Source organism: Sander vitreus, chromosome 18, assembly GCF_031162955.1.
Source record: "Sander vitreus isolate 19-12246 chromosome 18, sanVit1, whole genome shotgun sequence".
NCBI lineage: Eukaryota > Metazoa > Chordata > Actinopteri > Perciformes > Percidae > Sander > Sander vitreus.
In genome coordinates this window covers 11,373,359-11,386,903 of record NC_135872.1, presented here as the reverse complement: position 1 = coordinate 11,386,903, position 13,545 = coordinate 11,373,359, and the positions used below count along the sequence as shown (strand labels likewise).

General features: G+C 35.4%; 1 protein-coding gene across 1 annotated transcript in view; it reads right to left on the bottom strand.

Moving 5' to 3' along the window:
• Nucleotides 1–10,520: 10,520 nt before the first annotated feature.
• Nucleotides 10,521–13,545, bottom strand: part of LOC144533843 (glutamate receptor ionotropic, kainate 2-like) — a 37,446-nt gene continuing 34,421 nt past the window's right edge. Inside the window, exon 16 of the mRNA XM_078275408.1 lies at nt 10,521–13,345. Within this exon, the coding sequence (XP_078131534.1) occupies nt 13,181–13,345 (165 nt within the window). The 3' untranslated portion in view covers nt 10,521–13,180. The remainder of the gene's footprint in view (nt 13,346–13,545) is intronic.

The window sequence follows — 13,545 nt, the reverse complement described above, 5'->3', positions numbered from 1 at the left end:
GGGTTGTATTTTCTATAACAACCGCCTCGCTCTACATTATCCCTTACATAGTATAGTGTGTCATATGTGAAAAAAGTCATAGTATATGTCGTAAAAACTGATAAAAAGTCATAGTATACAAAAGTCACAAAAGTTATAGTATAGTATGTCATAGTATAATATGTCATAAATAGGTATAGTACAGTATGTCATAAAAAGTCATAGTATAGTATGTCATAAACATGTATAGTCTATCATAACAAGTATTGTATGTCATAAAAATGTAAAAAATATGAATAGTAATAGAATGTCATAAAAAGTCATAGTATAGTATGTCACAAAAAGACATAAAAATGTGATAGTTTAGTATCATTGAAATGTGAAAAAAGTCATAGTATAATATGTCATAAAAGTTATAGTATAGTATGTCATAAAAAAGTCATAGTATAGTATGTCATAAAAAGTTATAATCTATCATAACAAGTCTTTTATGTCATACAAAAGTCATAAAAAGTAATAGTATAATGTTTACATAAAAAGTCATAGTATGTCATACAAATGTAAAAAAGTAATAGTATAGTATGTCATAAAAAGTCATAATATAGTATGTCAAAAAATGTCATAGTATAGTATGTCATAAAAAAGTCATAAAAAGTCACAAGAAAGTAATAAAATGTCATAGTATTATTGGTCATAAAAAGTCATAGTATAGTATGGCGAAAAAAGTGAAAAAAGTCATAGTATAGTATGTCGAAAAAAGTCATAGTATAGTATGTCGAAAAAAAGTGATAAAAAAGTCATAGTATAGTATGTCGAAAAAAGTGATAAAAAGTCATAGTATAGTATGTTGAAAAAATTCATAGTATAGTATGTTGGAAAAAGTGATAACAAATTCATAGTATTCATAGTTCATAGTATAGTATGTCAAAAAAAGTGATAAAAAAGTCATGATATAGCATGTCGAAAAAAGTCATAGTATAGTATGTTATGTGTAATATAGTATGTATGAAGTGAATAACTGGTCTGGGCATGGAGCCGGTGTCCAGTAAAAGTCATAGTATAGAATGTTATAAAAATGTAAATAAAAAGTCATAAAAAGTCATATTATAGTATGTCATATAAAATGTCATAGTATAGTATGTCATAAAAAACATCATAAAATATCAGTATAGTATTTTATAAAAAAATTAAAAAAGTCATAGTATAGCATGTCGAAAAAAGTCATAGTATAGTATGTTATGTGTAATATAGTATGTATGAAGTGAATAACTGGTCTGGGCATGGAGCCGGTGTCCAGTAAAAGTCATAGTATAGTATGTCACAAAAAGACATAAAAATGTGATAGTTTAGTATCATTGAAATGTGAAAAAAGTCATAGTATAATATGTCATAAAAGTTATAGTATAGTATGTCATAAAAAAGTCATAGTATAGTATGTCATAAAAAGTTATAATCTATCATAACAAGTCTTTTATGTCATACAAAAGTCATAAAAAGTAATAGTATAATGTTTACATAAAAAGTCATAGTATGTCATACAAATCTAAAAAAGTAATAGTATAGTATGTCATAAAAAGTCATAATATAGTATGTCAAAAAATGTCATAGTATAGTATGTCATAAAAAAGTCATAAAAAGTCACAAGAAAGTAATAAAATGTCATAGTATTATTGGTCATAAAAAGTCATAGTATAGTATGTCGAAAAAAGTCATAGTATAGTATGTCGAAAAAAAGTGATAAAAAAGTCATAGTATAGTATGTCGAAAAAAAGTGTTAAAAAGTCATAGTATAGTATGTTGAAAAAATTCATAGTATAGTATGTTGGAAAAAGTGATAACAAATTCATAGTATTCATAGTTCATAGTATAGTATGTCAAAAAAAGTGATAAAAAAGTCATGATATAGCATGTCGAAAAAAGTCATAGTATAGTATGTTATGTGTAATATAGTATGTATGAAGTGAATAACTGGTCTGGGCATGGAGCCGGTGTCCAGTAAAAGTCATAGTATAGAATGTTATAAAAATGTAAATAAAAGTCATAAAAAGTCATATTATAGTATGTCATATAAAAGTAAATAAAAGTCATAGTATAGTACATCATAAAAAGTCATACTATAGTATGTCATTAATATGTCATAGTATAGTATGTCATAAAAACATCATAAAATATCAGTATAGTATTTTATAAAAAATTAAAAAAGTCATAGTATAGCATGTCGAAAAAAGTCATAATATAGTATGTCGAAAAAAGTGATAAAAAAGTCATAGTATAGCATGTCGAAAAAAATCATAGTATAGTATGTCATAAAAATGTCATAGTACAGTATGTTGAAAAAAGTGATAAAAAATCCTAGTATAGCATGTCGAAAAAAGTGATACAAAAGTCACAGTATAGCATGTCGAAAAAAGTGCTAAAAAAGTCATAGAATAGTATGTCGAAAAAAAGTGTTAAAAAAGTCATAGTATAGTATATCAAAAAAAAGTAATGAAAAAGTCATAGTATAGTATGTTGGACAACGTGAAAAAAGGTCATAGTTTAGCATGTCAAAAAACTCATAGTATAGTATTTCGAAAAAGTGATTAAAAAGTCAAAGTATAGCATGTTGAAAAAAGTCAGTGTATACTATGTCGAAAAAAGTGATAAAAAAGTCATAGTATAGTATGTCAAAAAAAGTGATAAAAAAGTCATAGTGTAGTATGTCGAAAAAAAGTGTTAAAAAAGTCATAGTATAGTCTGTCGAAAAAAATCATAGTATAGTATGTCATAAAAATGTCATAGTACAGTATGTTGAAAAAAGTGATACAAAATCCAAGTATAGCATGTCGAAAAAAGTGCTAAAAAAGTCATAGTATAGCATGTCGAAAAAAGTGCTAAAAAAGTCATTTTATACTATGTTGAAAAAAGTGATAAAAAAGTCATAGAATAGTACGTTGAAAAAAGTGATAAAAAAGTCATAGAATAGTACGTTGAAAAAAGTGATAAAAAAGTCATAGTATAGTATGTCGAAAAAAGTGATAAAAAAGTCATAGTATAGCATGTCGAAAAAAAGTGTTAAAAAAGTCATAGTATAGTATATCAAAAAAAAGTGATGAAAAAGTCATAGTATAGCATGTCGGACAACGTGAAAAAAGGTCATAGTTTAGCATGTCAAAAAAGTCATAGTATAGTATTTCTAAAATGTGATTAAAAAGTCAAAGTATAGCATGTTGAAAAAAGTCAGTGTAGTATGTCGAAAAAAGTGATAAAAAAGCTATAGTATAGCATGTCGAAAAAAAGTCATAGTGTCACGCCCAGTGACAGTCTGGCGTGTGTGAATGTGTTTTGTTTTATTTCTTCAGTTTGTTATGCCTGCAGTGTGGTTGGTGTGTTTTTGTTTTCTGTTTGTCACCCTCACTCTCCACAGTGTGTGGACACGCCCCTCCTGCTGTTCTCTCCCTGCACCTGACACCAGTTACTCATCAGCGCACCTGCAACTCATCTCATCCACCTATAAAGACCAGTCTGACTTTCCTTTCCCTGCTGGATTGTTAGCTTACCATCAGTATGCGTTTCCTCCAGCCTACACTCAGTATTTCTAGTCTAGTTTTTGTCGTGAATCTGATCTGTCTGTTCCATGTTCCTAGAGTTACTCACCTTCAAGACTCTTCTGCTTTCTCCAGAACCAGTACCTCCACTTCCTGCTCAGCCATCACCGGACCCACCTCCTTAACTGCTATCCCCAGCCTGCTTCGGACTCAGCGCCCCACTGCCAACTCACTCTCACTGTCAAATAAACAGCTTCTTTGGCACTAAACTCCTGTTCTGCGCCTAAGTTCTGTCCCTTACTGTGACACATAGTATTGTATGTTGAAAAAAGTCATAGTATAGTATGTCATAAAAAAATCACAAAAAAAGTCAAGGTATTGTACAGTACGTCATAAAAAAGTCATCAAAAGTCATAGTATTGTATGTCATAAAAATTTAAACAAAAGTCGTACTATAGTATTTCTATAAAAAGTCATAGTATATAACATCATATAAAAGTCACAGTATAGTATCTCTTAAAAAAAGTCATAGTATAGTATTTCATAAAATGTCAAAAAAGCCATAATATAGCATGTCAAAAAAGTCATATTATAGCATGTTGAAAAAAGTCATGGTATACTATGTTTAAAAAAGTGTTAAAAAAAAGTCATAGTATAGTAAGTCCAAAAAAGTCAAAGCATAGCATGTCGAAAAAAATCATAGTGTAGTATGTCGAAAAAAATATTAAAAGTCATAGCATAGTATGTCAAAAACGTCAAAGTATAGTATGTCAAAAAAGTGATAAAAAAGTGATAGTATAATATGTTGAAAAAAGTCATATTATAGCATGTCGAAAAAAGTCATAGCATAGTATGTCTTAAAAAGTGATAAAAAAAAGTCATAGTACAGCATGTCGAAAAAAGTCATATTATCGTATGTCGAAAAAAGGGTGATAAAAAAGTCATAGTACAGCATGTTGAAAAAAGTCATGGTGTGGTGTGGTATGTCGATTAAAGTGATAAAAAGTCAAACTATAATATGTTGAAAAAAATTATAAAAAGTCATATTATAGTATGTTGAAAAAGTGATAAAAAAGTCATAGTATAGCATGTCGAAAACAGTCATATAATAGTATGTCGTAAAAATGTAAACAAGTAGTATAGCATTTCTTTAAAAAGTCATAAAAGGTCATAGTGTAGTATGTCATGAAAAAGTAATTAAAAGTCACAATATAGTATATCTTAAAAAAGTCATAGTATAGTTGTTAAGCATATAAACCAGAACAGAACACACAATGCAGACACAGGGAGGAGTTCCACAATTTATTCACAATAAGCCGGTGTCCAGGCGTAGTGAATTGGGGATCCGAGTGAGGACAGTGGTGAACAAAGACGAGGCTGGGCGTGGCAGACGTGCAGGTGAACGTGGCTAAAGGGAACAAAAAATGGCAACAATCAAAATTCAGTATATATATATATAACATTACTATGTCATAAAAAATAAAATAAAAGTCATAGTATGTGTTATAAAAATGTAAATAAAAGTCATAGTCTATCATAAAAAGTCATATTATAGTATATCATGAAAAAGTAAATAAAAGTCATAGTATAGTATGTCATAAAAAGTCATAAAAAAGTCATTTCTTAAAATATCATAGTATACTATGCCATACAAATCTAAAAAAGTCATAGTTTATGTGTTATAAAAATGTAAACAAAGGTCATAGTATTGTATGTCATAAAAATGTGAAAAAAGACATAGTATAGTATGTCATTAAAAAGTCATAAAAAGACATACAGTAGTATAGAATGTCATTAAAAAGTCACAAAACATCATAGTATAGTATGCCATAAAAATCTAAACAAAAATTGTAGTATAGTATTTTTTTTTTAAAAGTCATAGTGTAGTATGTCATAAAAAAGTTATAGTATTGTTGCATATAAACCAGAACAGAAGACACAATGCAGACACAGTTCCACTGTTCCACAAAAAAACAAGTAAAATGGGCAAAAAGGTGAATAACAGGGCGTCTCTGGGCATGGAGCCGGTGTCCAGGTGTAGTGAATTGGGGATCCGAGTGAGGACAGTGGTGAACAAAGACGAGGCTGGGTGTGGCAGACTTGCAGGTGAACTTGGCAGGGCTAAAGGGAACAAAAAAAAAGAGGCAACAAGCAAAATTCAGTATATATAACATTAGTATGTCATAAAAATGAAATTGATTCTATCAGTTCCTCTTCTTCTCCACTAGGAGGAAACCTAGTGCTACTGTATCATTGCTTCCTCTCAGGCCAGTGAAGGACACATCCATAACAGATGAATCACCTCAACGCATCTGACTCACCAAAGAAGCTGGTATTTCTTCACAGCCCTCTCTCTATTCTCCTGCCCAGCACCTTGGTTTTTATAACCAGCTGTCTCTGTCACAGTATCTCTGCTAAGCACATCCAAGCTTGAGGGGGTCCATTAAATGAATGCTCTTTGTTTACAGTTTCCTTTGTTACCCACCATCATTTTCCTACACAGCTCCCTTTTTTCATACACAATCTCTGGAGATGACTTTGTCAAGGCCAGCTATTTTTATGGCATTGGATATTGGAGGTATCACAGGGAGGCGGTGATAAGAAGAACACAGGGGAGAAAGGATAGAGAGAACTAAAGGATACATATTGCTGGAAATTGGCTGCAAACAGTGCAGTGTGTGTTTTCAGGATGTCAGTGGCAGTATGGAGGCCGAAGAGAGGAGAGGAGTAAATTTCTTCTTAGTCTTTCTCTCTATCGTTCTATTCCTCATTTCTAAACTGCATGTTGACCTTTGTAGTACCGCCTCCGGGCTGTATGCTTTAACCTTTCCAGTGAGGTAGAGGGGGCCCCTGCACTGGGAATACAAGATAAATCACAACTGCTGTCTGTTAATGCGACAGACATAAACACACAGTGGCATGCAGGCACCGTTAAAACCTTTGTCCTTTCTCACAAAACCTTCAGCATCCCCAAAAACACACACACACATACAGGCATGCAGATGGCCAAGCCTCCATAAAGATGTTCACAGCATCAGCATCACTGGGCTATTACATCGACAAGTGCACCCTGAATTATTCATCCTTCATTAAAATGCACTATAGGTAATGATAGTCAGTGTGTGCCAGAGTTGAGTAAAACACAGGGGTCATTAGGAGTCATTTGTGGTCAATTTTGTATGATCAACCATGCTCTAGAGAAAGACAGAAAAAAAAAAAATCCCATTTACTTTTTGTGCATCGGGAATTCATGTTGAAAGAGATCAAAGGGGAGAGACAAAGATGAGAGAATCAACATCTTCTCGTCTCCATTTGGCTCCCTATGAGAGGAGGAAAATTACTTTAAAGCTGCTGCCTTGATGAAAGAAAAGGGCGTTATGCCAGATGTATTTCTTCAGAGCTGGAATCAACAGTATGAATGACTCAAAGGCAGAGAGAGTGGGAGAGAAAGAACATTTGTTTGAGTGAACCTAATGGGGGATTTTGGTGAGGAAGGAGAGTGCTATTTGACAACAGTGAACAAAAAAGCAATTCCCCTGTCAGGAGATGTGACTGGTTCAACACTCAGCACTGTTATTTCTGGTGTGGGCATACAAAAATACAGGAGATGTCATCAGATAGCGAGCTCATTTGCAGTATCAGTCTGGGGGTTTTATCAGAAAGAGTGCCATCAATATGTCTATCGCAAAATTTGGTTTCATATTCATCCACAACCTTGTTTTTTACAGGACAAGTGCAGAATAGGTCATGAAAATGAAATAGCCTCCAAACATCCCATTAGTTTCTCTCACCTCAACCAGCACTGTCATTTTCCTGACAGAGCTGTCAAAGCGTCGAGCTAACCATCCTAGTTACACATAAAGCAAATAGAAATGAAAACATTGTCAGTGAAAAGACTCATGGGGTAACGGAGACGCCAGAAACAGGGTGAATCACTTAGCAAGCTGTGCTCCTCCATTCTGCAGCTGCCACCCACCACAACACATCTGCCACTGGGAAAAAAAAACCCATCCCGATAGAAAACCACATCCAAAAAAATAGCTACATGACACAAAAGATCACTTCTTCAAATTGAAATTCATTTGCAGCCGAATTGGGGTTTCTCCCACTGGGCACAAATGTGTGACTGCCGAAATCCACATACAGGTGGCAAATGCTGGAGACTGTGCATACAAACACACACACACTCACACACAGATAATACATTTAGTTCCAGTAAGACCATTAGATTTATTTGTGTGGGCCCAATGGTTCTACCAATACACCCACCTGTGATATCTCTGGGCAGACACATGCCACTGCTGGGCAAGACCCTAATGCGTACCAAATCATCACGTTTTCAACCAACAATGCCTGCCCAGCTCAGACAGTTACTGCTATTCCCCTTTTATTATATTTCCCCAGGATTTCATATTATACATGCTGAACTCCACAGAAAGGAGTCAAAGCTCATTTCTCGAGCTGAAATGTCTACAGAAGGGGGATCATCTACCGCAGGCTGAATATTGCACCAACAATTGCTACTGGCTTTGTTGATATGAGCCACATGGTAACAAATCATTAAATTATTTACATGGACCATGCCAGGAATCAGTGACTTGCTTTAGGGAGGGTGTATCGAATGGTGTTAAATATAGATTTTTTTGCCTTTTTGTTTGAAAGCAACAAGTGCTTTTTTAGTTTGCACATTAACTTTTACCTGAAACACAAGGATTCTATTTAGCAACACTTTATTTTATTTATTTGCTCAGATGTTTGAGTTCAAATGAAACCAATTATAGATGTTTAGATGAGTGATATTTCCAAGCTTTATTCTTTAAATTGCAGGGATTTGATTGTTCATCTTTAATTGCAGTCGGCAGTTGTTCTAGGTGTGACAAGTATAGTTATTATACAGTGCTAGGGGTGAGCGATATAGATAAAATCCTGTAACTGTAATTACACAATTTTACTACTATTACTAGGTTACATCCCCTCTGAATAATAACACACACAGGAAGCAAAAAAGCATTTGGTCTGAAAAGCTAGGAGTTAGCCATTTTTCCCCTCTGGAGAACCACCCCAAATTAAATCTGATTATTCTTTTTTTACCAGCAGTTTGGTTTATAACAATATCCCGCAGCATTTAATCTGGTGTTTAATCTCTAGTTTTTCTGCAAAAGGCATGTGTAGAAGATTATTCACATTGTTCATGGTGACTGCAGTTACTATGCTACAAACAACTAACAAACTTCTGCTAACTACGAGCAAATGACGTCACCTGGGAAATAGCCATTAGCCAATTAAATTGCAGAGGGGCAGCAGGCAATCAGGCCCACATGGTATCAAATGTGTGCACTTTCATTGCCAAAGGCTTTGAGCATGCATTGTTGTTTTCCCACACTCGGGGCACTTTGGAGCCGAACTCATCCAGCCACTGACCATAAATTGTATAATAGTGATAAATAACAGCAGTAACCGAGGATTTTTATGTCATGCATTCATCCAGAATCACATCAATTTCTAAGTTACTCAGTACCATTAAAAACAAACTTTTTCAAGTTTCCAGCAGGTGGCGCTTTGTCCCAAATTACTCTTGGCCTCTAATTCTATCTTTATATCTTAGGATATTGTATTTTTTTCTGAAAAATCAAGTGAACAAGACTATGAAAGTTTACATCTATGCTAGTGGTACTTTTACAGGATGTCGGTACAAAATTTCATGGCAATCGATGCAACACTCAAAACCACATATGTGAACATGGTGGTGCCATCAAAAGTGTCCAATAAAAACTGTGGATACAATAACAGAACAGGAATGTGTTACCGTTATTTAAGCAAATTAATTACATGACAAATCTACTTCATCACATTGGTGCATTAATAATATAAAAATCAAATGTTGCCATAAAGCAGTCCTGCTCATTAATTTGAACCATTAGGGTATAAATACCAAAGTATAAACTGTATGGAAATCTCTGACGATTGATGCATTTATAAAATGTCATGGTAGACTGTGTATTGTTATATCACCCTCCGCTACTGTAATGACTTAACAAGTGCATGTACTGCTACTTGTTTCACAGGAAAAAAATGGATTTACATGATTCTTAATCTGGGATCCTGAATTATTAAAAGCACTGGGAAATGAGCAGAGAAATACATTTCCTCCTTCACAAAACCTTCCTTGGCAGGTGCTATTAGCCTATAATATCTGTATGACAAACCAAAGTCACATTCAGAAAGCAATTTCCAGTCCACAACGCAATCTCAGCCATTAATTGCCTAATGAACAAGATGTTATTCAAGGATACCTTTCCAATGACCATTTAGGAAAAGAAGGAAGAGGACTTAATATGATGGAAATAAGTGTGACAGACTAAACGGTCCCTGCTGAACGCACTGACGCATGCTCTGACCTTCCCTGTCAATCTGGAGGGCAGACAGGGTGGCCATTTATGTTGTGGCGGCAGAGCTCGGGCTGCAGAAACAGTTTTCGTCATTACTCCTGAAAAACCTTGTCAGAAACCCAGAGCTGTCTGACCGCCTGCCTGCAACCACCTGTGGGAGGGAAATAACAATAAAACATAAAAAATCAGAGAGTCAGGAGGTGTGGAACATTCTCAGGAACATATTATCAAGCTGTGTAGTCTCCTGTGTATCATTGTGAATGCTATATACTTATGGTCATCTGGATTTGCTGGATCTCAGAGGGGTATTTCAAAACCTCTGGATCAGAGTGTGATACAGGCTGGCACAGGTGGATAGATGGATCAATGAGCCAGTCAGAAAAATAGCTGCTCAACATGTTTACAATCTTGATTTGATTAACAATGTAGCAAATACCTAATGTATTCCTCTAATCAATAAGAAGAGCCTGACATTTCAAAATGTTGCAAGTCATAATGCTCATCATTATGCTTGATGGCATCAGTAAAACTGAGTTACCAAAACATTTCCTGTCGTCAGTTCATTTGTTACCAAAAGAATATGAAAAAAGTTGTATGAATAATAAAAGGCAAAACTACAATTATGACATTTTTAATGACATTATTTGTAAAACCTTGCATCAATGTCAAATTCCATGAGCTCATATTTGTATTCGACAGGACAGCCAAGCCTTTGAAATCGTTTTTTTAATAAATGTATCCAGGTATTCAATCACTTCAGCTCGCGCCACTAGATTTAGCTGCATGGAAAAATGACAAGCAGCACTGATAGAACGCCAACGAGTTTCAGGATTTATGTCTTCCCTGTCAATTTTCTTAATGTGTATATGTGGTTGTTTTAAATAAGTCATTGACTAAATCCATTCATGTACAGCAGAGATGTCATCACTAGCATTGTGTGTCTTTTTTGTTTCTGAAATCCCTGGAATAACCAATCCAATGATTACCTAGTTTAAGAAGACAGGGGCAGTGAAGAAGTAGGCTACCAAGTATGCTTGTCATTTCACAACATGGGACAGAGTTAACAGACAAAAAGTGTCGTGGGGCCAAATGTGATTGTGTCACTTTAATGTGACGAGAATCTGGAGACAATTAGTGGATAAATGATCTGCTCCGCCCGTAGGTTATCATCAACAACATGCCCCCTGGGTCGCTCAAGTCCCCTTAAGGGAACATGGTCGAAGCAACGAGCCAAGGTGAGACATTTACTATGGTAACAAACAGGAAGTGCCTCAAAGCTGCTGATTATTCCCACATCACATTTACTGCAGTTGTTACATACATTCACAGGTCGCCCATCACTGAGGTTTAAAATTCATTCCTGCCCATGGAAACAGCAGTTAAATACCACTTAGTAGCTGCACTAGGGCTTTCGTTTATTTTACATGATCTTCCTCAGCAGAAAAGAGTTGCTCAGTTGAAATGGTAGATGTTACAATTTTCCATTTTTTTATGAGTACTTTTAGGCGTTCTCATCCATCGGCTCAAAAGTTGACAATTAGATGTTGACATGGCAACTGAGCAAATCTTAGATGCTGCTGATGAAGATCATGATACAATCGAAAGCTGCACACCAGCTACTAAATGGACCTTGGGTTGAGACTTGTGTTTTATTCATAGCCAATAATTCATTTTCACTGCCTGTCCACAATGCAAAGATCTACATTTATTTACAAGTCTTCTTTTTCTAAAACATAATCTGTCAGTGCTGTGGGATTATTTCAATCTTTTTCTTTTCAATCAAGTCAACTAGTTTCAATACGTCTCGTATCAAGTGATGTTTTTCTTCTTCTAGTGCAGCAGTTTGACTCATTATGTCTTAAGTAGGACTTTTAGGACTCGATACTGTGAAAGATCCCATGATAAAACTTGAATTGTCTGCTGTCAACGAGGGCTAGAATGTAGCCTGGTAACAGCATTGTTTACATGTTTACTTTCACAAGCAACATTTGCATGTTTTACTATGTCTTACATGGTGACTCATCATAGCTACAGATATTTAACCACTTGTTGTCAGCAAGAGTTTTCTGATAGAAGCTCTGTTTCTATTTCCAGAATGAGTCACCACCTTTCCAACTTTGAGCACCACTTAGTTTACAGTTTCGTTGTTCTTACCCAACAAAAACCACCACATTGCCCCCAGACAATATGTACCTGCTGGCCCCCTTGATACTGACAGACAAAAGACTAAATCTCTGATTGATGAAAGAAATGAACCCTACACAGCAGAGTTTGAAGCCCCACAGCCACTAGTTGACAGAATTTGAGGGCTGAGTTGGTATCTGCTACATATTTTGTCCTCAGGAGGGGCTACCATGATACAAAGTACTACAAAACCTCTTGTTCTTGTACAAAAACAAACATTTTTTGTAGAAATCCTGCATTTTTAAACAACAACTGATACAGTGAAAACTGCAGACCGCGTGTATGTATGGACATGAATAAGGACTTTGACAGTATACATTGCTTGTAGAGGCTTTGAACATAATAACAGGCATGGTAGAAACTAAGTTCTTCACAATGGCCGAACTTTGGCACGAGAAAGGAATTACAAAAGAAAACAATGAGTATTTGACAAGGTCAGCATAGGTGATTCCAAACTAAACATCACTTTTATACATTGGTTCATAGTAAACCATTTGGCACTGACTACCGTTCCCTTTGTTGATGTGAGATTAGTGTTTGTTTAAATAATTTGAAAGAAACTCAAGCCACTGATGGGAGGGACCAATGGGGTCAAACACACATGGAGGTAAGACAAAAGGGCATTGACATCAACAGAAAAACTACATCTGGTGTTACTGTCACAATAGAGTTTTCCCTTCTGAACAGGTGTGTCAGATGAGAGTGTGTAGGTGTATGTGTGTGTGTGTGTGTGTGTGTGTGTGTGTGTGTGTGTGTGTGTGTGTGTATGTATACAGTATATGTTATGTGTATGTGTTTAAGTCCACTTCTAGTGTGGACCAGACTTATGTTTTGACCCAAACCTGCTTGGATCCCTTTGCAATTTACATACTTTTGAGTCCTTCCTTTCCAGCTCCCTTCAAAAAATGAACGTCACAGTTAGGTGACACTGCTCAGGTATCTATATTTCCACAGGAAACATCCATCTACATAAGCAAGTGGGTTCGAAAAGAATCCTGTTTTGACTACTAACCCTTAGTCTGCGGTTAAGTACGCGTTCATTTGACCCCGTCTCCCCTCCATGGTTTTTATCGAGGGGTGTGTTCGGGGTATGCTCAGTGTTCATGCCATGGTTTCCTTTCCTGGGAGTCTCCTGTCGTTGAACGTGTGCATGTTAATGACCTCCTCTGTCTTAACGATGACGGGCGGCTGAGGCTTCTGTTTGAGGCGGCGTTTGCACTTCAGAGACACACGAAGCTCATCCATCATGGCGCTGCAAAATGATCGCTGCAGAAGGCAACAGGAAAGAGGGAAAAGTTATTGCTGGCACCATGCTGTTTTGCCACACTAGACAAATCTATGCAACTCTGCTGCACAAAATATAACCATTATTTTATTTTTTTCTACATACAATATGCATTCATTGGTAACATTGTGGTGGGGCTATTCATGTCCATACTAATTCTATTGTTTCAATGTATATTTTC